We start from the raw sequence: 25,916 nt of genomic DNA on the forward strand, positions 1-25,916 counted from the left end.
GGTGTGGGCCTAAGGCACGCCCCCGAGTGGTGACCCCGGGGGAGCTCCTAGTTGATGTACATCAGCAGGACTCCCCCTTCTGGTGGTTAACCCTTTCCGGTCTTCATGCAATAGGGCTGAAGCCGGATAGTCGATAGGACCAATGCCTAAGCCAATACCGCTCATTCCTGTAACCAATAAAGTTGTGGCCTATTTCACCCATTAACCTAATTTTTGGTGTCCTGTGTCTTTATTTACACTGGGGGGAGGCGGGAACTCGCCACGCAAGTATGAGTTTTGAATGGTGGTTGTCTTTTGGTTTCTGTTTTGTTTTCAAAAGTGCAGATTGTGTAAGTTCACCTTTAAATGCTAACTGAATTGTATTTCTCCCTCATCCCTAGAAGCAGGTGGGTGATTATGGGATGGAGAATTTAATTTCATACATCCATTGGAACTGCCCAGCTCCCTTCTAGTCTCTGAATACTGAGGAATGCTACAGCATTTAGAAAACATTACAAAGAGCCTTGCTCTCTAGGTCAATGTCCTGTTTTCCACAGGGGCCAACCAGATCCACCTGGAAAGCCCAAAAGCAGACCAGAGGCACAACAGCAGCATTTATTATTTAGCAATGCAAAACCGCAGCCAAATCAGAGGAAATTCCATCATTATATAACTCCCCAGAGGACAGAATATCCTCTAAGTGGAACTTAAAAGGAACATAAGTAGAAGAACATCTGAGGCAATTTTTATTTATTTATTATACATTCTCCGAGAGTGGAAAATTGACTTGCTAAGCATGTATAATAAAATTACTTCCTAAGTGATACTGTTTAGACCTAGCCTGCTAAAAGAAAGTCGGGGGTGAGATATAAATGGGAATTTCTTTGCATGCAATATAACCATTATGCACCCTTTTTGCCAAGAAAAAAGTCAATCCCATTCATTTTCCACTGCAGCCTGCTACTTTCTAAACAGAATATTAACAATCTACATCAATTAAGGGAATTATATAATTCCTGTTTGAGCACTGGCAAGCCTTGTAATATGCCTAGCCTTCGATGAGCCCCATCAACTTTGATTGCAATGTTATAGTGTAGATTTTCCCCTGCTAACTAATTAGCTCCATTCATATAGTCCCCTTTCATGCATGGAGGCAGAAATGCAAGGGAAAGAAGCATTTTGAACCTTTTCAAAAGCTTGGGGGTAAACCACTGTAAACAAACACTGCTCATCGGCTGTCCAGTATATAACCAATTTAGTTAATGGGCTGCTCTTCAAGGAGATGGAGCAGGAAAAGTGCTGAACATGGGCTTTCACAATTAGTTGCCATCTTAAACCTTTCATCCTATAATTAAAGATTTTGACTCTATATGCTGCTTTGCTCTGCACAAGTCAACATTTCCGTGTGCTTAGATTTTAATTGCAATAACCTTGCCTTCTGAGTAAGGAGCACGGCAGAATGCCTAGAACCCAGGAAATAAAAATTACATGTCATGTTAAATATTATCAGGACCAAGCTGGGTCAGAGGCAATAGTCTGGCGAGTAGTTGTCCACATTAAAAAGCCAAGTCAAATCAAGTTCTTATACAGAGCACCAAGGGGAACCCTACTGGCTCTCAAGATCACCTGATTCTACAGAGCTCTGGTGCCATACAGTCTTGGTGAACCCACTAGCATGACATATAGACTAGGAGTGTGTGTGTATGTGTAATAATAATTTATTATTTGTACCCTGCCCATCTGGCTGGGTTTCCCCGGCCACTCTGGGTGGTTCCCAATCGAATATTAAAAACACAAAGTGTGTGTGTGTGTGTGTGTGTGTGTGTGTGTGTGTGTGAGAGAGAGAGAGAGAGAGAGAGAGAGAGAGGCTAGCATTTAAAACCTTATACCATTTTGCTGAACCTGAGTACCAACAGTAAATGGAGACCAACAACAACTGAAATTGATAACTAGCCCATGCTCCTTTAAATTCTCCTTCAGAATAAATGTATTCAGCAAAATTGCTCTCATCTCACATTTCTTTTACTAACATGAAATTTCCAGAAAAAGTTGAAATAATTGCAGGTGGGGGGCAAGACAGATCTTCAATTAAATGTTTCTCATTCACACCTGTTACCAAAATTAAAAATAAATGTTTATTTGCTTAATTGGATTTTTGAATGCTGCTTAACTGAGGAGTATACAAATATTTCCTTTTGTAAATTAACATTATCACTTTAGGGTCTTTCCTCCCCAAGCTTTCTTAAAAAAAACAAAAAAAACCCGAATTTTAACAGGGGAAATGTAAAAAAGAAAAAGACCTAACATTTTGTCAAATTTGGAATTCACACAAAATGTTTCCGTTCTTCTTACACCACATGGTGGCCTTTATCCTGTCACCATGACTTAACATGAGCTTCAGCACTGGCTAACCTGGGACTACGGGTATAAAGAGGCAATGACTTCCATCCCCTCCTGTGTTTGTCACAATCAACAACGTTTCTGTTTTGCTACAGTTCCACTTCTGCTACAGCCTATGCTATTCATCCTGCTATCTGCTATGGCTGGAGGAGACTTAGCTAAGTATGCATCAACATGGCTTGGACAAAAGTTGTATGCTTGAAGTTGGAAGGACTCGATCAGAAAGAACTCTATGGAACTTGAAAGTTTGTCTCCAGTATCTTAAACACTGTTCTGTGAAATCTATGACACTTGTTCTGCTAGACCAACATGACTACCTTGAGCCACAATAACTTGAAATTCACTTCACATGGTGGCTACTCCATCCAGACTTCATAGCTAATTTACTGAAGCAGTTTCTTACCTGCCCTTCACCATAAGGTTTCAGGGTGGGTTACAACAATAAAAATCAATGCAATAATAAAATCATACAGTTATGGAAACTAGCAAAACAGTGGCAAGGATAAGTCAACCAAAACAGAGCATTATAGAGGTGGCTCCCACAAAAATTGTCAAAGGCCTTGTCCACAGAATATAAGAGAAGCTGCATAAAGAAGATGTTAAAGCATCTCCGAGGAGAAGGAGTTTCAGAATTTAGGGACTGCTAATCCTCATACTTCTGTGGGTGGTGGAACTACCAAAATAGCATGTGTGCATACATTCTTTCAAGCCACCATAAAAAAAACAACTTTAGATGGTATCAAGGAGGCAATTCTATGACCTAAGACATGGCAATGAATGCTAAACAACTTCCTGTATGTAGTAGCTGCCACAAGGAAGCAATAGTTTTGAGAAGCCTTGAGAAGATGACCATGTATAGACTTGCACCCCTAAGAGTGAATATCCCCTACATTATGAACCAAAATGGGACTGGACAGCTCTGGAGAGATGAGCTTCCTTTGCCTTACCAAAGTTCCAATCAGCACTACCAGAGAAATCTTATACAAGCAGAGAGGCTTCTAACAGCTTTACCTCTGCACCTCAGTTGTAAAACACTATTGCCCTCATAGACAAGGCAAGCTGGAGAACATTAACCTCCAATCTGATTTCTCATCCCATCACATAAGCACAGACAGAAACATAAACAGCCAGAATCCTCTCACAATAGAAGGAGCAAAGGTGATGAATACATGTTGGGTGAGCATGTCTCAGGCAAAGAAAACGATTAGTTCTTTTCTTCAAATCCTGCTTCTTTGTACCTCATTATTTGCTTTTAACATCAGTGCTGCCCTTCCAAAAGCAGTTCAGTGGAACAGTAAACATTATTAACCAAATCGAACTGGTAACTGAATCTTAAGTGGTGCAGAGAGAAGAAAGGGGAAGCACAAGGAAAGTTTCCTGAGACAAATTAAGCAGCAACTTCCTCAGTAATTTCCCCCCTCCTGAAATATTTCTATAAAGTATGGGGAATGAATTAGGATTTCACTGAACCATTCACCAATTCGCCCTGTCAGTGCAGAATCCTTTCTTGTTGCCCTGCCTATAAAGTTCACATCCATTCACTCTTACATGCGCCCCCAGCCCAATTCCATTGCTTGAATTGAAAGGAAACAAGTGTTTAACATATAAATAGAGAATAGGGACACTTCTGGCCCCCAAACACACCAGGCCTGCACCTTAATGCTAAGTTTGTGGAACGAGCCCAGGGTTGCTCTGGGGTGAAGAAATCTGTGGGTACTCACTGCCAATGGAAAGATTCTGCACATGATCAGAATCATAAGTTGCCTCATAAGTTCCAGACCTCTACCCTCATACTGAAAAGAGTTGTCAATGCTAAGATTTCTCATATACTCCTGCCTTAAAGGTCCCTGTTTCCGCATGGGGAGAGAAGGGAGAGATCAGTGTTGCTGTCATATTTGAGGAGGCTCTGGGTTTCGCAACCATGGCACACAAATTGAGACTTGCAGAATTATACAGCATGGCTTCCCTTCACACAATCCTAAATCGATAGGATGGAGAACAAATGACCTATCTAGTGCACTGTGGTGATTGCAGGAGGCTGCCTACTTGGTATATCTGCTTGTGAGGAGGTCACCTAGACACCTTTGGCCATTTGATTTCGGTCATTAGTTGTGGCTGTGGCTGTCATAACTTCATGGTTTTAGGATGCTGGACATGTCTGCTAAACAGTACCCATGTTTGACGTCAGATTCAAGCCCCGTTCAGAGTCCAGTCTGAAGAAGAGCAGGGATGAGCTGTATTCTTTCTGCAACAGAAAGCCAGCTGCACTTATGTAGACAATTCAAAACCCTTCGGGGTTTAGAACACTGCTGGGATTGTGTTGTTGTGGAGCTGGAGAGATTTCTTCGGGATCAAAATATTTTTTGACCCAACCTTATTTTCCTGGAAACCACCATGATATGAAGCTAATTGCAAGCCGCAGATGAACTGCATTGAACCATGTGAAGTTACACATTTAACAAAGAGATCCTGGCAGGTCCACTAATAGCATAGAGAATAGGAGTCCACGGTGCATCTGTGCCTGTACGGATTAAGGCAACAACTTTATAATTATGATCAAAATCTCAAGTATTTGTCTTTGCTAAGGTGTTGCTATTAGTATATAAAGTCCTTAACAGTGTGGGACTTATTTGCATGAAGCCTGGCCCCATAGATGCTCACTTGACCTTCGATCTGAAGAATTGACACTTTTCAAGCATTATGATGTTCATATCACACTTGTAAGAGAAAGAGATTTTCACTAGTGGCACCAGAAGCAGCTTGCTGGTGTTTTGCTAATGCATGCTGTATATATTTTTAAAACGTAATGTTTGTTATCTGCCTCTAACAGGCAACAGTCAGCTGCCGTTTTTGAAAAAAAGATATTTTAATCTTTTCAAAAGTACATAAAAAAAGAAATGCATTAAAACTCAGAAATTATGTTATGTAAACTTAAAACATATAATCAACAGATCCATTAAACATTTCTTTAAAAAGAAAAAGTCTTCAAACTCTACCAGCATACCTACTTTGACTTTTGGAATACCTGCTAACCCTTAAGAATGTAATAGCATAAGTAGATCTCTGCCAGATCAAGACCAAGTAGATCTATTCCAACATCCTGCTCTCACAGTGGCCAACCAGATGCCTCCACAAAGCTTGCAAGAACAACACGACTGCCAACAGCATTTACATATAATATTTTTGTAATTTATTATTTATACCACGCCCATCTGGCTGGGTTTCCCCAGCCACTCTGGGTGGCTCCCAATCGAATATTAAAAACACAATACAGCATTAAACATTAAAAACTTCCCTAAACAGGGCTGCCTTCAGATGTCTTTTAAAAGTAGGATAGTTGCTTATTTCTTTGACATCTGATGGGAGGGCATTCCGCAGGGTGGGCACCACTACCGAGAAGGTTTCCTGTAACCTCACTTCTTGCAGTGAGGGAAATGGTAGAAGGCCCTTGGCGCTGGATCTCAGTGTCCAGGCAGAACGATGGGGGTGGAGACGCTCCTTCAGGTATACTGGGCTGAGGCCGTTTAGGGCTTTAAAGGTCAGCACCAACTTTGAATTGTGCTCAGAAACGTACTGGGAGCCAATGCAGGTCTCTCAGGACTGATGTTATATGGTCCCGGCAGCCACTCCCAGTCACCAGTCTAGCTGCCGCATTCTGGATTAGTTGTAGTTTCCAGGTCACCTTCAAAGGTAGCCCCACATAGAGCGCATTGCAGCAGTCCAAGTGAGAGATAACTAGAGCATGCACCATTCTGGTGAGACAGTCCGTAGGTAGATAGGGTCTCAGCCTGCGTACCAGATGGAGATGGAAAACAGCTGCCCTGGACACTGAAATGACCTGCGCCTCCATGGACAGCTACGAGTCCCAAATGACTCCCAGACTGCACACCTGGTCTGTCAGGGGCACAGTTACCCCATTCAGGACCAGGGAGTCCTCCACACCAGCCCACCCCCTGTTCCCCTTCTGTCCTTCTGTCTTGTCAGGATACAACCTCAATCCATTAGCCACCATCCAACCGCCTCCAGACATTCTCCTCATTTGTGATTCCCAGCAACTGGCAATCACAGGTGCAGAGCCTGTCTGCCTTTTCAGATTATTTGAGAGCATGGAACAATGATTGATACATTCAAGGGCAGAACACATCCAGCTTAATTTTAAAAAATTATGTGAAAAGTAAAGATTGGTTTTCTTAGAAGCGATCAGTTGGACCTTCAAATTACTACACAGAAAATTTCAAAAAGAAAAGAAAAATTATCTCTGGCCTGAAATGAGAAATTAAAAGAATGCAAGCTAATTGTCAAAACCAGAAGCATAATTTGCTCATGCCAAAAGGTCCAAAGGAATGCTCAGTGATTCCTATGAGCACGATAAAAAAGGTTGCAAGAATGAACCAGCAGATGGTGAGTGGATGGCTTAAGTTTTTCATTCCCTTTAGCTTCAGAACCTGGTGTATTTTCCTTTCACATGAAAACCTTATTTTTAGCAAGTGTGCTCTGGGGCTTTGGATAACATCAAGAAATGGATCTAACTAGTGAAGTTTGCACTTTCTTTCCTAAGTGGCAAGGATGGCAGTGGTGGTTTCCTGGCACAGAAACGGAAAGTGGAGCTGACCGTCCTCTGTCAGATAGAGGACGATATGGGAGGGATTCATTTTAGTTTGCATTTTAACATGAACCCAACTAATTTCCAAAGCAATGTATGAACTGCAATGAAGCTCCCTGTCAAAAGTCATATATCTGCACAAAAAAGCATATATTGGTTTTTAAAAGCACACAAAGGTGCATTGTATTAGGGGAAATAGCTTGCAAAAAATGTGCATATTAGGGAACTGTGCTCTAAAATACTGGCGAGGATTTTCTATTTCAGTGCAGAAATGTGGTGAACTGAACTTTAGTTCTGAAAAAGTGAGAAACCATGAGAAACCAACATTGACAGATTTGCTCCTCCCTTGTTGCAGTAGGGGGCCCCACTCTCAACAAGAAAATTGTTATTTTTGTGGAAACAAGTGAGCCAGTGGTGAATAATGTATGAATAGTCACAGATTAGTCACAGATTATCTATTTCCCACACACATGGGGCTTTCCCCTTGCTGGTGTGTGTGTGTTACAAATCAGATCCTCTTCAAGGAGGGTACGCGTTGCGCTCATGCCCCCAGGCATCTCCCACCTCCTGGTGTGGGCAGGGCTATGCCCTGCTCCACTCTGGTTGGTTGTTTTGCGGTCACTTGGTCCTAAAGCCAATGGCTTGGCTTGGGGAGTGGCCGTGAAACATTATTTAATCCCTGTGCAATGTTTGCTGGACCTCTTTGCCTTCGCGCAGCGGATCACCTGTCCACCCACCCCTTTATCTGGTGTGTTGGCCTTGCTATGGACGTTGTTGGTCGCCTGTCTTGCAATGGGGGCCTGGCAGAAATTTTTCCATCTGGCAGATTAGCAGAGCTGTTTGGTTTTCGCCTACTGTGTAGCAATCGTCACAACTTTGTAAGGTTGGACGGTTAGGATCAGCAATGTGTGGGGAGGGGAGGTGTGGCCATCATCTGCTGCTCCAAGCTCAAGAGGATTAAAAGGATCAGGGGTTGGCCTGGGTCTTATCCGAAACCCTGCGGTAGGGGCTAGGGCCATACCAGGACCCCACATGGGGCACCGGGGGGTGAGCTCCCTCTGGTGGGGCTCCCTCTGGCAGTGTTTCACCCTTTTATCAGATTACCCCCAATACGGGTGGGAGTCTGATATAGTTTGAATGATTCCAGTGCCTAAGCCAATACCACTCACATTCTGTATTTAATAAAGTTGTGGTCTAAATTTTGCCCAATAACTTAAACTAAAATCCCGTGTCACTGTGTCTTCATTTTTGAAGTGGTGCTTCAGGTTAAGAACAGTTTCAGGTTAAGAACGGACCTCCAGAACGAATTAAGTTCTTAATCCGAGGTACCACTGTATACGGGTCGGACCGGGTGGCGCTGTGGGTAAAACCTCAGTGCCTAGGGCTTGTCGATCACATGGTGGCAGTTCGAATCCCCGCGGTGGGGTGAGCTCCCATCTCTCAGTCCCAGCTCCTGCCCACCTAGCAGTTCGAAAGCACCCCTAACTGCAAGTAGATAAAAAGGTACCGCTTTATAGCGGGAAGGTAAACGGCGTTTCCGTGTGCTGCGCTGGTGCTGGCTCACCAGAGCAGCTTCGTCACGCTGGCCACGTGACCTGGAAGATAGATAGATAGATAGATAGATAGATAGATAGATAGATAGATAGCGCTGGCCCCCGGCCTCTTAAGTGAAATGGGCGCACAACCCTAGAGTTGGACACAACTGGCCCGTACGGGCAGGGGTACCTTTACCTTTACCACTGTATAAGCAATTTAAGAAACATCTGCCTGCATTGTATATTTTAATCTGCAAGTTCAAGCACACTAAGTAAAAGTTCTACGTTCTTTAAACTTTAAAAGAAAGTGTCTTGCATAGTTTTTATACATACCCTCCAACATAAGGGTGAAAATAAGGATGTCCTATTCCATCATCATCATCATCATCATCATCATCATCATCATCAATACCCTGCCCATCTGACTGGGTTGCCACGGCCACTCTGGGTGGCTTCCAACATATATATAAACATAATAAAAACATTTCACATTAAAAAACCTCCCCATACAAGGCTGCCTTCTGATGTCTTATAAAGGTTGTATAGTTACCTTGTCTCAGGGGTCACATAACTCCATATCCTCCAATTTTTCTCTAATGAAAATAGGGACATTCTAAGGAAAATCAGGACACTGGGATCAGATCAGAAACTGAGATGGTTTCTGTAAATCCAGGACTGTCCCTGGAAAATAAGGACACTTGCAGGAGGGAGAAAGAGAACTAATTAAAGGGTCAAATGACCTAGGACTGTCTTCTGCATACTCTGCAAATGGGAACTAGAGTCTAATTCCCACAATTTGTTGCACCTTAAAAACAACAACACCATGTTTATCTTTATCTATACACAAAATATATGGGCATTTTTTAACCATCCTCTGAAAAAAGTAATTACTCCAAAAGGAAATACCAATGACTTTAAGTTTAAGGCATTCCTAAAAACTGCAAAGTGAAATCTCGCATCAAACTCCCCCCCCCCCCGCCCCCCGAGCTGCAGCTTAGGAAAGCCAGCACAAATGAAACGTGAAGATTTCCATTGACTTTGATGGGGCTGAATTGTCTTCAATCAACGGGCTTCACTTTAAGAGAACTGTGGATTGGGCTGCTTGAGAGCTTATTGATTCAAAAAGCTATTCATTTTTTGTTTTGTTTTTTTTTGTTCCCAGACTAGTTTTTAAGACCGGTCTCTTCAGTGGGCTATAACAGCCTTCCTTTCTGAGACACAGGGCCTTATAACTATCATTCTGACGCAAAGGATGGGTGATGACATTGTGAAGCTGCAAAGAGCATGCAGTACTCTGCCGATGCTGGCAAGGGGAAAGACAATGTGTGTTGCTGTTACCCTTGTCAGCTTTAGCCAGCAGTGGGATCACCATACAAACCAGGTGGGACCGGGGTGGCAGCGGCTCTGGGTTGCAGCCATATTGTCTATGACATTGATACAGACGGTATGGCTTATTTCTAAGGAATCATTTGGCGCTCTGCTAATGTTTTATACTGATTATATAGTTTCTTGGCCACCTTCCAACATTTTGCAGAGAGCTAAATGGTGTAACGTATTTCACATTTCCCAGAGTTTTTTGGTTTTTTTTAAGTATATACCACAGCATATGCTTGGTAATTTCACATCTACGCCTGGGTGTCAGTACAATACAATCAGATAGCACTCTTGTGGCTATGAAGTCAAGGTTGTAGTGTCAGAGCCCCCCCCCCCATCTTGACTTTCCACTTCTACTGATATGACCCCCCACCCCCCAACCCGGTGCAGCAAATAATTTCTAATTTCATAATGGAAGACCACCTGAGTCATATTTCCATGATTTCATGCAAGTGATGTACTGAACGCTTAATAGTCGTTGACTTTTGAAAATAGCTGAAGGTTAAATATCAGATCTCGTTCTTTGGTCTGAATGAGCTGTTGTCTTCTGGCGGAAATGTTGGTTTTAATTTTTTTCTCTCTTTCTCTCCCTTTCTTTGTTGCAAAGGTTTAGAGTCGTTTCAGAAATATGCAAAACGAATAAATAAAATAATCAGTAATAAACTAAGACATAGAAAATCCAAGCAAAAGACTTCACAAAATCCTCAAATCCTCCCCACCCCCCTTTTCACATCAAGGTCTTACATAATCCTTTCTGTAAGAAGCCAGAGTATTGTAGCTCTTTACTGTGCTTTTTTAAAAGGAATTTTCACAGGCGTGGAATTAACTCAAAGGGGCACTTTTAACCATTCAAGAAGGCACTTTTAAACATTCATGAAAATACAAATTACATAATAATGGAATGCTACATGTATTTAAACATCAAATGTGATTTAGGGTGCTTCTGGAGGGGGACTTAATTGTAAAGTGGTTGTCAGCAGAAAAGGTAAGTATGTTAAATGGGGGTGTGGGTTGATGTTTTGATGCCAATGCTGCCTGTCGTGCTGACACTGTGGAAAAAATGCATAAATGAAGGCCCACCCATCCCTCAATAAACACACATCTGAAAAGACCCTTAAGGAGACCTAGCACTTCTATGTAAACACTCTCTTCATTCAGCTTGTGTATTCTTAGCAGTTGAAACAGTCCCAATTTCAATTCTGGGATTGAAAAAAATAAACAAACTGTGCTTTCACTGTCTGGGGTGAATCTGTCCATGATCTCACATAAATCCACCTGCAGCAGCACCATTCTCTATGTACTTCCACAGCTAGAAATGATGCAAGAGCAAAAGTCCAGGAGGCTGTTTCTGAGAGTACGGTATCAAAACTGCAAAGGTGGTTGTAAAGGTTTGGCTTTATAAGGTTAAAACGAATGCTTGTAATATTGCTAGGAAGTTCACTGGAATACGGATTCTAAAACATGGGTATAATATTCTCCTGGAGATTAACTCCCACCTAGAGGCAGATCAATCCACTCTGTACCAGCTGCAGTCTCATGGGGAAGAATTCATGAATAATAGAACCGTATTATGTATGTATGTTGATAACTAAGGTCAACCTTCCATTCTTTGGTTCAGCTGAACTGCCAACAACAAGGCAACTTTCAATGCTATCTGGCTATCATAGGCGCCAACTCCTAGTGGCCCAGGTTCCTTCACCCTTTTCTCAATAAAATATTTGAGGGGGCTGGGCCCCCCAAAGTTAATGGGCATTCCTGCCTGTCCTTCTTTTCTGCATTTGGACTTTGTTTCCCAGCAAGCATTGTGAAGGAACTTGTAAAAGGGTTACCAGATGTCAAGAGAGCTGGGATTGGGCAAAAACATCTGGCATTTTTTTCTTATGGCCCTTGCGATTCGAGCAGAGAGAGAGTCAGAGAGAACTCAAACTGCTTGGGGCAGGTTCACAGAGCTCTGCTAGGATGAGGGAGAAAATGGTTCCTAGTTGCTTATCATTTAAAAAATTAAACGAGGAACTGTCTTATTTCTGAGCTTTGTACGCTGCTTGGGGATACTATTTTTGGCTGAAGAGAGGGGCAAAAATGCTTTATTTGTTTACTGAGTCCCCTACCACTTCACTCTAACTGATCTCGGGGTAAGGACATCAAATATTACAATTAAAAGATACAAATAGAACAACAAGCCATTACAACAGCAACGTGAGTAGGCAAAATGCCCACAGATAAAACACAAATACTTAAAATAAAAGGGCTTCATGTTTCTCATAATTAAAATTGACTTGCTAATATAGAACGTTCTGTGAATACCTGGTGTGAAAATGAGAAACAGAATTGACACTGAATGTACTACTGGGAAGGGGGGTATTCTACTAGTGGTAGCTACTACCCAAGTCCCTTTTGCATGTCACCGCATAACCGGCATCTCCTGGCAACAAAATGCTAAGAAAGGGCTCTGCTGATCATGGAGAGAAACACGTTTATACTGAGGGATTTAATTTAAAAACAACAACAGGCAGCGCTATTTTTCTAGAAGGAGAGGCGCCGGAACTCCTCCATTCTCTTAGAATTGTAATGGCATCTAACTGAGAGGTGCTGGAACTGAGTTCAGGTGAGTTCTGGCTGGGGGAAAAGCCCTGACAACAGGTATCCATGTATCATCATTATTTTTAAGACATGGACATCATAAGAGACTGTAACACAGAAGCCATGTAATCAACTCTGGTTACCAAGCCCTTGCTCTGGTTAATTATTTGTTAATAAGCATGTGATTACATTAGCCCCATTTGCTACAGCATTACCCTGGGAACCTACCCTCAGTCTTTGTTCATTAAGAAAATCTAATGTCGAAAAAGAAAAAAAAAGCCGCGTTTATAAATATCTTCTAGAAGATTGAGAGCAACTGAAAACAAAACAGTGAGGCTGTCTTACAATCATGGCTAACTATCAACATTCCAGGAGGAAATAATTTGGGCAGAATACGGCATCACCTTTATGCCAATGGCCTGATGATGACATTTCAATGCTTGGATAGAAATGCTCTTCAAAAGTATACCAAAACATAAATATTTATGCATTTACTTATTACATTTATCACCCGCACTTTATCATGCAGGTTCCCACACAGTACAGAATGAGCATTTAGATAATGGCAAGATAGAAAATTTGAGTTGTGTTTCTACAACTTTTCACACCAACTTATAACGTGAGGGCACCATCCTATATCACCTTTGTTTTCATTGCTGCAGCAGAATATTGCACACATGTGCATAAAGCTGTTCTGCGGCAGCAACACATGCTGGAAGGAACATTCTGGTTGCTCTATAATACTTTATGTGTCAGCAGTGCCTACTTTGAAGTGCATATCTAGCAGAGGATCTTCTAGAACAGCCTTCCCCAACCTATTGCCCTCCCCATGTGTGGGACAGTAATTCCCATCAGTCCCTGTGAGATAGGAGTTATGGTCAAAAACATCTGAAGGGTGCCAGATTAAGAAAGCCTGTAACAGGGGAGAAACTTGAATTTTCCGTATATAAGGCAGCACATAATATTTCGATGGACTTGGACAAACTGGGCGTGACCAGTGGCGTAGCGTGGGGGATGCAGGGGGGGGCCGGCCGCACCGGGCGCAACATCTGGGGGTTAGGGTTAGGGGGCGCAAATCCACGGGTTAGGGGGCGCAAATCCACGGGTTAGGGGGCACAAATTCCTTGCCTTGCCCCGGGTGCTGACAACCCACGCTACGCCACTGGGCGTGGCTAAGATACTAAGGGTCCTCCCTCAGAATTTCACAGCCTAATCTCCTTAAGCAAACTCCACAAACTGTTACCAGAACCATGCATATTACAGCCTTGAAATACAAATATCGGCAATTGGGGCCCAATGTGGCTGACACGACTTCTTAAACTCTGTGGTGAGACTTGAAAGAATGTTTGCCTAACTGCTATATGGACTATAGAGAAGGGAAACATGAGGTGGACACCTTTATACACACACCTAAAATTGTGTGGAGCTGCAGCTGAAAAGAAATCATATATGGAATGTTTAAACTATATATTTTTTATTTATCGTTAGTCACAAACTGCCTTCAGGGTGCCAATTTACGAATAATTTACAAGCAGCTATCGAGGCTTCTATCCTTCTGACTGTCTCGTGGATCAGGACGGTGTTATTTTCAGATTTGCTTCATTTTAAGTCTTTTCCGTGTACTAGCCCAGTTACCGCCCACTAAATGAAAGGAACCCTTCATTTTCTAGCATCTATGCTGTGACCTCAATCTACTAACTCCTTCCAGCAACACACATAACTGCAGACTTATACAGAAGCATTAAAGTAAATTATGCCAGGGCATGTATTTTCCCCTCAAATGTTTATTATATTTTTTTCAGAAACAAACAAACAAAAAACAAACAAACCCTCTGAACTTGCCATAAAACGTATGTAAATAAAACCTTTTCTACTGCTCATGGCAGCCATTTTGTGCTGGCACCTACAGCACTTTGGTTATAAAGTAAAAGAAGAGGTGTCAAAGAAAGTAATGCACACGGCTTTTGATTTCTGCATTAAAACATGGCATTTAAAATTATTTAGTTAACAACTATATCACACACACGCCTTCTCCTTTTTGTTCTGCTCAGTGTTTGGGCCATTTCTGGTTGAGTGTTTTCCCTGGGGTCCTTCTGTTAGAGGAAGTAGATGTAGAAAATGTGAAATAAAAAACCAAGCCATATGCATGTTTTCAAGAAAGCAGCATGAGCAGCTCAGAACAGAAATGTCCTGTTTTGAGTTCTCTCATAAAAATAAATAAATCCCTGTTTTAAAAAGAATATGTTTGAACCAATCTATGATTTGAATTTGCTGGCAAGGTACTGAGTATGGATCCAGCATGCTATATTGTTAGGACCAATGATTGGGTGACCATATGAACCCTGTCACAGCTTAGGATAGGGTTGACAATGTTTTAGATCATGGGTAACCATGCTTGAAGAAGCCTTCCCACATGCCCGCAGTGTCCCATCCCTCCAGCTGAAATTTAAATCATAATTTAAAGCATTTTTTTAGCCAACAGAATGCCCTTCTCCCAAGCCTGTGGCACAATGGGTGTGTGTTACAACTGAGATGGGAAGAGCTGTAGCATCTTTGTAATTCCCAAGAATGTTTCTTTGGTTTGCAAATGGGCTGATGGGCCCAGAAAAGTTGACAGCCTCTGTGCTACATAATAACAGTGAAACTATCCAACAGGGAAATAATTGTTTCTTCTAGCATGTTATCAGAACAGTAGAGGCCTTTGCAGCATACCAGTATTCTTTAGAATATGTAACCTACAAGGATCTGGTTTCTAGTAGTGCACTTCAGGAATGAGAGAGGAATGCTTGCAAAGGCCTTGCAGTCATTTGGAGTTACTGTGAAAGAAACAGCCCTGAATGAGGAATCGAATGACATGAAATAAGCATACTGCTCTTACAAACTTACATTTTGGGGTGTATGGGGTGTTAGGGGAGGGGTTGTACTTCTGGCAGGAAACACATAATGCTCCTTCTGGGGTTTTTTTGTCCATCTTTGGTCCCCACCCTGCACTCAGGAGTAAACCCTACACACAAATCCTTAGGCGACTAAGGAGTAAACCCTACACACAAATCCCTAACAGTTGGGTGGCACCTTGCACGACTCCTCCTGGCATCTCCAGCAGCCAAGCTGGTGCCAAATGTATTGCTCTGCTTTCCTTTGGACCACATCAGCAAGGATGAGGGTGGGTGATCTTGTTGCCTAGGCAGCCCAGGAACTTCATACACAATGCCCAGGCTTGCATCCATGGGAGTCACTTGGGTGCTGCTAACACAGCAGTTTGACTTCACCCCCAGAGATGCACTCCATTGCCTCTTGACACAAGACAGGCGCCAGCAACAATTACATTTTGAGAATAATTTGAAACCAATATATCTATTGATTGTATTGGTTTCAACTTGCTGCTAACTTCAGCGAGTCTTACCGGCATTATAGATTACTACGCTGGGAAAATCTGGTACATTAAAAATGATGATTTCTTAGGACTATTGTTTTCCTAGTGTTTGCTTGACTGCTGCCCATGGTAACATAAATACTGAGACCATGGAAATCTTTTTACATCCATAATACAGAAAAGAGGGATGTAACAGGAAAGCCTTGGTTAAATGCCCAGAGGATGAAATGCCATTTAAAAGGTAAATCCTGAATGCTGGCTAGAGTGAGTGTCATTGACTGGTCACTCTTTTTATGCCCTTCTGCTCCTCTGTATGATTCCTTTCAGTATAATGGTACATAACTGTAGCACAAGCTCCAAAGAATTTTTTGTTAATAGCACAGCTAGGAGTTCAGGGTTGGGTCCGATATTTAAGAATGAATTCTGAGGATCTTTGTATGAAAAGGGTAGTGAAGGACTAAAACTTAAAAGCACTTATTCAACCGTGCCCTCAGTGACCCCAAATATGGCTGCTTTTCTTGGATGACCCTAGGAGCTAACCACAGAACAAATGAACTGTATTGGCCAAAGTCAGTTTCAAACCCACAGTATTTTGCACTTGATTTCAATGGCAACAAGTCTGGGTTCTCAGTGTTGAAGTCATCATTCCATGCCTATTCCATGCCTGGGAGAGCCAGTGTGGTGTAGTGGTTAAGATCAGTAGTCTCGTAATCTGGGAAACCGGGTTCGCGTCTCCGCTCCTCCACATGCAGCTGCTGGGTGACCTTGGGCCAGTCACACTTCTTTGAAGTCTCTCAGCCCCACTCACCTCACAGAGTGTTTGTTGTGGGGGAGGAAGGGAAAGGAGAATGTTAGCCGCTTTGAGACTCCTTAAAGGGAGTGAAAGGCGGGATATCAAGTCCAAACTCCTCCTCCTCTTCTTCTTCTTCTTCTTCTTCTTCTTCTTCTTCTTCTTCTTCTATTCACCTTAGTCAAAGGAAAGCTGTTTCCTAGGTGCTGTACATTGACTCTCGTTGACAGACTCTTCAATTAGGAGTTTTAAATTACACAGTGGTCATGATGGGTTTTACATCATGTAGATGTATGACGTAAACTATTGAATACTACAAGAAAATATGTCGTACATGCATTCAGATACTTCAAAAACTATATTAACACTTGATGGACCAATAGCTACTGAAGTAGATTTTAAATAAATTGATCATTATCACTTCAATCTACATAAATTTCAGATCAGTGCAAACCCTGCCAGGACAACTTGGTAACAGAGACAACTGTAGACTCAGCACAGAAAAAGGGGTGTATTTGCAGCTAAAGTGCCTGGATTAAAGCAACAGTACTCTGAACAGTTGTCCCAAATCAATGAATCAACAATTTGACATGAATAAAGAGAGGTGTTCAATAATCCCCTAAAAGATAAATGGCCTAAAACAGTACAAAAAAGTCATCACACTGAATAGTTTTAATGTTTCATTGATTCCTGCATTTCTTTGATCATTTTAATTTTTGTAAGCCACCCTGAGAATTACCGCTGCAAGAGAAAGGTGAAGTAGCAATAAACTTACTAAATAAAGAGGATGTAATCTGAACCTCAGTGAAAAATAATAAACTGGTCCACACTTTAAGGGTGATGTCAGAAGTCAGCATGTAAATATGCATACTAATAATTTGAAAAATGCTAACTTTACCTAATTTACATAAGGTTGTATCAACTAAGTTTTACTCAGAGTAAACTCACTGGTATTAATTTACTTAAGTTTGTCATGTCCATGAATTTCAATGGATGTACTCAGAGTATAAGTAACATTGAATACAACCCACATATGTTTGGATCCAAACGTAAAGGTAAAGGGACCCCTGACCATTCGGTCCAGTCGTGGCCGACTCTGGGGTTGCGGCGCTCATCTCACTTTATTGGCTGAGGGAGCCGGCGTACAGTTTCCGGGTCATGTGGCCAGCATGACTAAGCCGCTTCTGGCAAACCAGAGCAGCACATGGAAACACTGTTTACCTTCCCACCGGAGCGGTACTTGCACTTTGACATGCTTTTGAACTGCTAGGTTGGCAGGAGCAGGGACCGAGCAACGGGAGCTCACCCCGTCATGGGGATTCGAACCGCCGACCTTCTGATCAGCAAGTCCTAGGCTCTGTGGTTTAACCCACAGCACCACCCGCATTTGTCATGCCCATATGTTTGGGCATATGTTTGGATCCAAACATAGTCATACTCAAGAATAGAGCCAATGAAATCAATCCAAGCCTGGATCCAACCATACCTTTTGAGAATAAGGTTGCAAACTTATATACCTTACCTGTGAGTAAATCTCATTGAACTCTGTTGGGCTAACTTGTGAGAAGACATGTGCAGGGTTGCACTGCAAAAATTCCAAACATGCCATGCTACTTTTCAGCTAGGCAAATATATCTGCAGAAATAATGATGATTTTATGTAAATCAAATACAAAAATAATGTCTAACAGTAAATGTTAGCTGTGAATGAAAATCATTTAATCCTCCTTCATTTATAATATTGTAAAGTTTTACTATATGTAGCAGAAAAAGTATTTATAGAATTAAAGAAGTTCTTCATATTCTTTCAGAGAAATTATTATCAATTGCGATTATACTTAACTGCTGATTAAAGTGACTGTTACAGTATGGCTGCAATGTATTTCAATTTCGAATGTATTTATCCCATAAGCGACTGGATATATCGGAAGTATTTATATGAAACATTAATGCTAAACAAAAGCATGTTCAATTTAATCATGAAATCAATAACACACAAAGAAGGAAAAGCATTTCATGAAAAATGCATTTTGTTTTATTTATTTTTATGACAGATTGTATAACAGGCTTTTTGGGACCAGAAATGCTATTCATTCAATACAAACAACTCTTCTGCAATCCAAAATGTTAAAATGATTTATTCCGTCTTGGCAGTAACAATGAACTATATGATTGACTTCATGTTTTCACAATCCATATTCATTTTAAGATCTGGCACCATGCCCCCACTCCCCACCCCCCCACAAAAATATCAAATCCCTGGAAAATAAAATATGGAAGGGGGGGGTGACACATTTCGCATATATAGTGATAGTGGGATAGATGAAACATTTCAAGCTCCGTACAGCTGAGGGTAAGCTGAAATTTCAAATCAAGACACAATTGCTTCAGAACTAAGGATACACCATTTCATGTGATTAAATTAAATCTGTTTGTATTTACAGACATGCGCATATATATATATATATATATATATATATATATATATATATATGCTTGCAGAAACTCTGCAAATTTGGCAGTTCTGTTATTGGCTGTTCTTGCCCCTTTCCTACAGTTAGTTCAAGAGTCAATAACTTGCTTCCCACCAGATGTGAAACGGTCATTCCTCCTCATCTTGGAGAAGCTGGCGTTCTGGAGGAAGCTTGGGCTGCAACTTCTGCCAGCGCTCTGGAGGCCAGAGTATATGGGTTGCGCGAGCGTGCAGAAGTCCAAGAGAGACCTGGAAGAGGCAATCAAAACACAGGTGTAATAGTATGCAAGAAGAAATAGCTTAGGGAGAGGAGGGCTTACGGCATTTCATAAACGTGTCGAGCCAGTTATACCAGCTGAGAAAGAGGACTGGATTTGTAGCTGGGATTAAACCCCCCCTTAAGTGGCGAATTCATTTCAGGCAAGCCTTCAGTCTAAAATGCAGAGACACTTCTAAAACAGGACCGATGCCGGGGAATTGTGATGATGATAAAGAAAGCGAAAGGGGAATAAAAAACCAAACTATATAAAATTTTAACAGCTTGTCCCATATAAAAATTGACAACTTAAATAAAGAACCATAAAAGGTTACAACTTGCAACAGTTCTTTCTAAAGACTCGTTGAAGACAGAGCCCTCGGTGCCCTGCAGACTACATATGGAACTGTTGAAGGTACAGGCTGTCTCACTTTGTGCAACTGCGCAAGCAGCTTTTGTGATGGTTTGTTATGGGGGAGGATCAGGATCTCTGTACCTGCAGCAAAAGGCAGAATCTCCTGCTGTGCTAAAGCCTGTCCTTCAATTTTCTTGAAAGACACACCAGAGGCAGCTTCATCTGCTCCTAGTGCAGCTGCCCCCAAGCATAGCTTTCGATATGCTTACACCACTTGTTAGCTAACTAGGGAAAACGTGCAGCAGAAATTTTTGACATGTATATCTTATCTAATATTTATCTGATTTTATCAGCAATTTAACGTGTATTTTGTGTAAGCCGTTTACAGGTTTTAGCAATCAAACTGCATTTAAGTCCTACTAAATAACAATAATGCTGTGGCAGAACATGGTAAAAAGAGCATTTTAGCATATTCAGTATGAAGAAGCAACCTACATTTCTTACTTCAATGTATTCAAGCATATGCTCCTTTTTTAAAAATATAAACAGGACATCCAATGTTATTTGGCATTTTAACTACCAGCTTGAGCTCACTGTAAGTTTCTGAGTCACTTTTAATTTAGGCTTTGGTTTTTCAATTATATAGATACATATATAACAAACAAATGAAAAATAAAATACTATTGATGAATTAAAAACAGTAGCCTTTGAGAACAATGCATTGCTTCCAATGACATTCACATTGTCAAAATATTAATAGGTGTCAACTTGGTTGGTTTACATCTGTTCCACAATTGTAAATACAAAGTCCAGTGCTTCTGAAAACTTTCTATGGAAGCTTTTCTTCCTTCCCACAGGTAAGCCACTGTATCATTCCACATCCTCCCTTTGCACTGTGCTTGAGGTCAACATGCACCAAACCAGCATGTCCACTACAACAAACTTTCCCATTTCATTAGTTTGAAAAGGAAACAAAAGGCAGCTTGACTCGGTTGCAATGGAAGAATATTCAGAAGTTCTATTCTCTAGAAAATATGAATCCATCAAGGGAAAATTAAACTCTACTTTAAATATTCAGGAGATTCAGACTGGGCTCGCCTGAGTCAGCAACACAGCTCTCCAGAGGCCTAAGGCTAAACCTTCTCCCTAAGCCACCCCATCTCTTCCCAGGCTACACCCACCAATGACCCACTTCTCTTCAGGTGTTTTTGCCTGGCTGTACTGTGCTCTGCCTGGCTGTGATAAGGCCTCCTGCTCAGAGCTGGTTCACCAATGAGGCAGTGTGAAGCATCCGCCTCAGGCATTAGAAGCGCAATAGGCGGTGCCCTACTACTGCCGCCGCCAAAATACGAGGGGCAGCTGTTCCAAAGTGCGACATTGCCACTCGTCCTCCTCACCACTGGGACTGAGAAGACACATGGCAACACTTTGTGGAGCACTCTGGCTCTTGCTGAGTTTGGGCAGGGTGCATTATTGCGATTGCAGAAGTGAGGGGTGGGGGCAATGGCAGGTAGGGGAGGGAAAAGCACAGTCCATGTTGCCTCAGGTGGCAAAACAGGATAGGCCACCCTTGCTTTTCCTTGCCTGCATGGAGGTGTGTGTGTCTAAATGTGGAATGCCAGTCATGTTGTTGTTGTTGTTGCTTTAAAAGAGTCACATGCCTTGCTCTGTCCACTTGTCTCTGGCCCCGCCCACCACTGAGATGCAAATATTTCTCAGGAAGGAATACAGCCCACAGGCTGGAAAAGATTCCCTACCTCTGATCTCAAGGGCTTAGCATGCCCGTGTGACCCACAGCAAAACACAACAAAATCAAGAATGCCCGATAAAAACAAAACAATTCCAAAAGCACAAAAATGTCTTTAAAAAGACAAGTGGCAACCGACACATTTAAACTATCAGTGATTTAAAAGAACATAAAGAGTGATTTTAAAAAAATGGGAGGATAAAAACATATTTGGATGGCACCTCAAAAAAAACGACAAAGTGGGCATCTGGTCTGCTTCTCTGAGGAGGAGGCGTCATGAAGGCATCATTGCAACTGAAAATACCCCCTTCCCTTCTCCTCCTGCTTTGTGTCTGAAAGTGGGGAGTGCACTATCCAAGTGTTTGGGTGAACATGAAGCATGGATACAAACCCCTCCCCTAATATCTTGCCTGTGCCCCAGTGTCACTAGGCTCCCAATTGCTGGGAGGCTTCTAATCACAGCCTTCTGAACACAGTTAGAACCTCCCTTCAGAACTTGATATTCAACAAACAGAGGGAGGAAGTGGAATCAGGGGTTGTGCGGGCATTGGGGACAGGGCCCGATGCATGATCCTGGCCTCTGGTTTAAGTGGTTTCCAGGAGTGTACTGGAATGTCCAGGACAGCAAGCCTGAAAGTACCCACTTCCTAAAGCAAACAAAACCTGAGAAATATTAAGAGTTCTCGTCCATAACCCTCCCATCACTTTTTCTTTTCTGACATAGAAAAGTTAAAAGCTAATGCAGCACCATTTGCTGGTGAGAGGACTATTATCGGCAAATTTTCTCTTCATTTCCCACAGGGGATGCATATGTTACATAGCCTATTATGCCATAGTCAGAACTCATTCCAATCAAATTATGTGGGAGATGAAAGTATTTTATCCTTGTGATTCTATCCTTTTTGCATGTGCCTGTTACATGGCACTCTCTGGGCAGCTTTGCCTGGGAATACTTTAGCTTGGCACCACATACCTTGCCTAAGGAACTTCCAAATCTAGCTGATCCTATATTTAGCTTCTAAATGACAGTCTAAATATTGGGTTTAGCAAGACTTCACTAACTACCTGAAGTGTGATTCTTCGCAAATGGGTTTTATTTTTTATAGATTTAAAGAATTCACAGTGCACTGGGGCATCGCCTGCCTCCGCGAAGGCTAAGTAGCTCATAAATACAATGGCCACGAACTAGAACTGCTTCCAAACACTGAACAAAAGAGCCCTGCCAAAGCAAACTCAAGCTGCCAGCAGGTTTTCCATTCGTGGAGGTGGAACCATGTTTTACACACCAGGCTGTGCACTAGTCACTGCAAGGATTATGCACTCACCCATGGCCCTTTGGGTGGATTGTGATCAAAATGGTATCCAATAGGGGAACTGTATCGGGAAGTTTTTAATGTTTGATGTTTTATTATGTTTTTATATTCTGCTGGAAGCCACCCAGAGTGGCTGGGGTATGTATGTATAAATAAATAATAATAATAATAATTCTGTATGCATCACACAACACAATGGAGAAGAAGGTAGAGGGTCCCAGGTTCAATCCCTGTCAGTTTCAGATACAGCTGGGAGAAAACCCTGTTGGGAACTCTGACGTCAGTGAAGGCAATACAGAACTAGATGGACCCATGATCTGATTCAGCACAAGGCAGCTTCCTATGCACCGCCACAAGATCACATGTAACACTGCTGAAACGTCATGTTTCTTTCCTGGTCAAAGCCTCATAATCACTGAACTGGGGGGCAGGGAAGTGTCAGTACACTATTACATATGCAATGAGAACCTGTGTTTTCAATTCCCAAAGCTCTACATACACACACACACACACACACACACACACACACACACACACTTTACAAATAAAGCACTAGGTTTATTAATAGGTTTTCGTCTGGTCTTCTGTCATGAGTCGGAGTTAGGAGTAGGTCAGCAATAAAAAACAACAGCAGCAGTGTCAGTGAACTCTTTACTCAAAGAAACCAAAACACTGCAGGCCTAGTGATCACAGCAACTCTTCCCAGCACGTCTTGCCCCAATGACACAATTGCGAGGACAGCAGGTCCCACCTTCCCACCACTTTCCAAGGCACAGCAGACTAAGGCTCTGTCATCTTGTGTCTCTTTGCTCCACCCTCTCAATTTCGCTGCATGTTCTGGGAGACAGAAGGGGAGGGCAGGGGCGCCGACTTATAAAAAATATTGGGGGGGGGCCCATACCGACTTATAAAAAATATTGGGGGGGCCCAAGACCTCCAAACCGCTGCTGCTGGGGGAACGAAAGGGGCGAGCCCCGGGCTGCCCCGACCTTAAGTGAACCTGTGAGGGCCCGCCCTTTGCAGCAGCCGATTGGCTGCCGCCGTGGGCGGTGAATATTAATGAGCTAGGGGGAATCCCCGCTTCTCGCCAGCCCCTCGAGATTGTTGATGGGTCGAGAGCCCGCAACCCCACCCCCTCTCTAGATCGGGAGTGGCTTTGTTTTAACTCATTACTGAATGTATTTTAAAAGGTAACTATCGTCAAACAAGGAAAATAAAAAATACCAACATAATTTTGTGATTTTACAAAGCATAATATAACTAATAATTTTCTTAAATTATTGGGGGGGCGGAACCCCCCCAAATGAATTTTTGAGGGGGCTCGGGCCCCCTCAGGCCCCATGGAGTCGGCGCCTATGGGGGAGGGAGTTGGTCACAGCAAGAGGGGGAGACTCGCTGGATTCTTCAGCAGCCTGCCGCATCTCTGTCTCCTGCCCCCCTCTCTCCTGCCTGATTCTGGACTGCTCTCTGCCCTAGCCTCTTCCTGCTCACTTAAACCTGTTGCTTCTTCAGCTTCCGACACCTCGTCCTCCCAGTCTTCTTCTTGTGACCACTCATTGTCATCCCACCAAGCCCCTGGCTCTGAACCTTCTTGGCCTGGGAGTTCCCTTGGGGGTTCTTCAGGTGGTGCCTCCCACCAGTCCTCTGAATTCAGCCATGACATCTTCTGACCAACTGGCCAGGCACCAAATGAATTAGAAATTCATCAGCATTCTGGCAGGCAACACCAATAAGCAATAGCTCTGCACTGCTCACAACATAAAGCCAGCCAGAACTTTGACCGGAATAGGTTGCACAATTATGTTTGGATATTAACTACTGTGCCACCAACCCTTTCCACTGCCAAGTACAAGTAAGTTTGGGAAAAGGAGATAGTGAGGAAAACGTCTATCTGGCTGCTGCTGGACCCAATCCAGGCCCTAAGCAGTATTCCTGAAAATCTGGAGGACCAGCAAAACAATTTTGTTCTAAAGAATTATTGACTGAGACAGGAGGTGGTCCTTCAGTCACTGCTTCTGATTGCTCAGCTGAGCAGAAAATGTGAAGGCTAGTTCTTGGAATACCTTGAAAATATAGATAGATAGAAACATTTATATTCTACCCTTTAACCTGATGTTTCCCTTGGTGGTAATTAGGCAGCATGTATCCTGAGGGTTTGGAAAAGGGTTAGATGGAGCATTTGGATTATGTTCCTACAATTTTTTATGACAGCCTGAGGTAACCATCAGGTGTAGCCCATACCACTGTTGTTACTACCACTGCAGCAGAATTTTACAGACATCTTTGCTTTCATAAAAATATTCTGCTGCAGTAAAAAATAAAAAAGACCAGAAAGTGCATTCAAATTGCTCTCTGGAACTCTTAACTTTTCCTTATGGGTTTGGATGCAACACCAGACATCCCTGAGCAGTTGTTTAGGCCCCTGAACTTTGGGGAGGCCCAACACTGACACCTACCCTGAGCCCTCCTTTTTTAAAAACAAAAAACAAAAACCAGTCCCACTGATCACACTAAACACATATTAAAATGTTGATGAATTTCTATGGGGACTTAAAACTGAACTGAAGATTGGAAAAAGGAGAACTAGAAAAACTGAAACGGACATATTTGCTAATCCTTACTGTAGCATCAACTCTGGGGCACTAGAGGTTTAAATGCCAGCTGGACCCAACCCCCCAGTGTTGCTCAAAGGCCTACTGCAACAGGTACGCCTGCCAGGCCCACAAACAGAGAAGGAAGGTCCACCCAAAGGCATTTTGCCCAAGATCCCCCTCAAACTTGGAGCCAACACAATCTCTATCAATTCATCTAAACTCTAAAAGAAAGAAAAATAACATGACAAAAAGTTCCTAATAAGAAAAAGGCAAAATCCTTTCAATTAGAATATGAAATACCATTTTTAAAAGGTCACAAATGACGTAAGTATTTATATGTTTCAGGATTTCTTATGGATGTTAACGTACCTGAACTAACTTAAAGCCTGGAGTGCAGACATTGTGCACCCCAATTAAGAGGTCATGTTTTAAAAGGATAAGCTTTTACATATGCTTTTAGATCAGAGGTCCCTGGCAGCTGTGTGCAATTTCTTTAAAACAGTCTGAGCACGCGAGGACAATTTTCTTATAAAATGGCTACATTT

General features: G+C 42.3%; 1 protein-coding gene and 1 long non-coding RNA gene across 2 annotated transcripts in view; both read right to left on the bottom strand.

Annotated features, from left to right (window-relative positions):
* The window catches only part of LOC310825745, an 835,366-nt gene that overhangs the window by 362,377 nt on the left and 447,073 nt on the right, over positions 1-25,916 (bottom strand). The gene's annotated exons all lie outside the window — the stretch shown is intronic.
* IMMP2L (inner mitochondrial membrane peptidase subunit 2) overlaps positions 18,646-25,916 on the bottom strand; it is a 456,796-nt gene continuing 449,525 nt past the window's right edge. The window contains exon 6 of the mRNA XM_083699542.1: positions 18,646-19,355. Within this exon, the coding sequence (XP_083555668.1) occupies positions 19,236-19,355 (120 nt within the window). The 3' untranslated portion in view covers positions 18,646-19,235. The remainder of the gene's footprint in view (positions 19,356-25,916) is intronic.

Source organism: Podarcis gaigeae, assembly GCF_964106915.1.
Source record: "Podarcis gaigeae genome assembly, chromosome: 10".
NCBI classification, from domain to species: Eukaryota; Metazoa; Chordata; class Lepidosauria; order Squamata; family Lacertidae; genus Podarcis; species Podarcis gaigeae.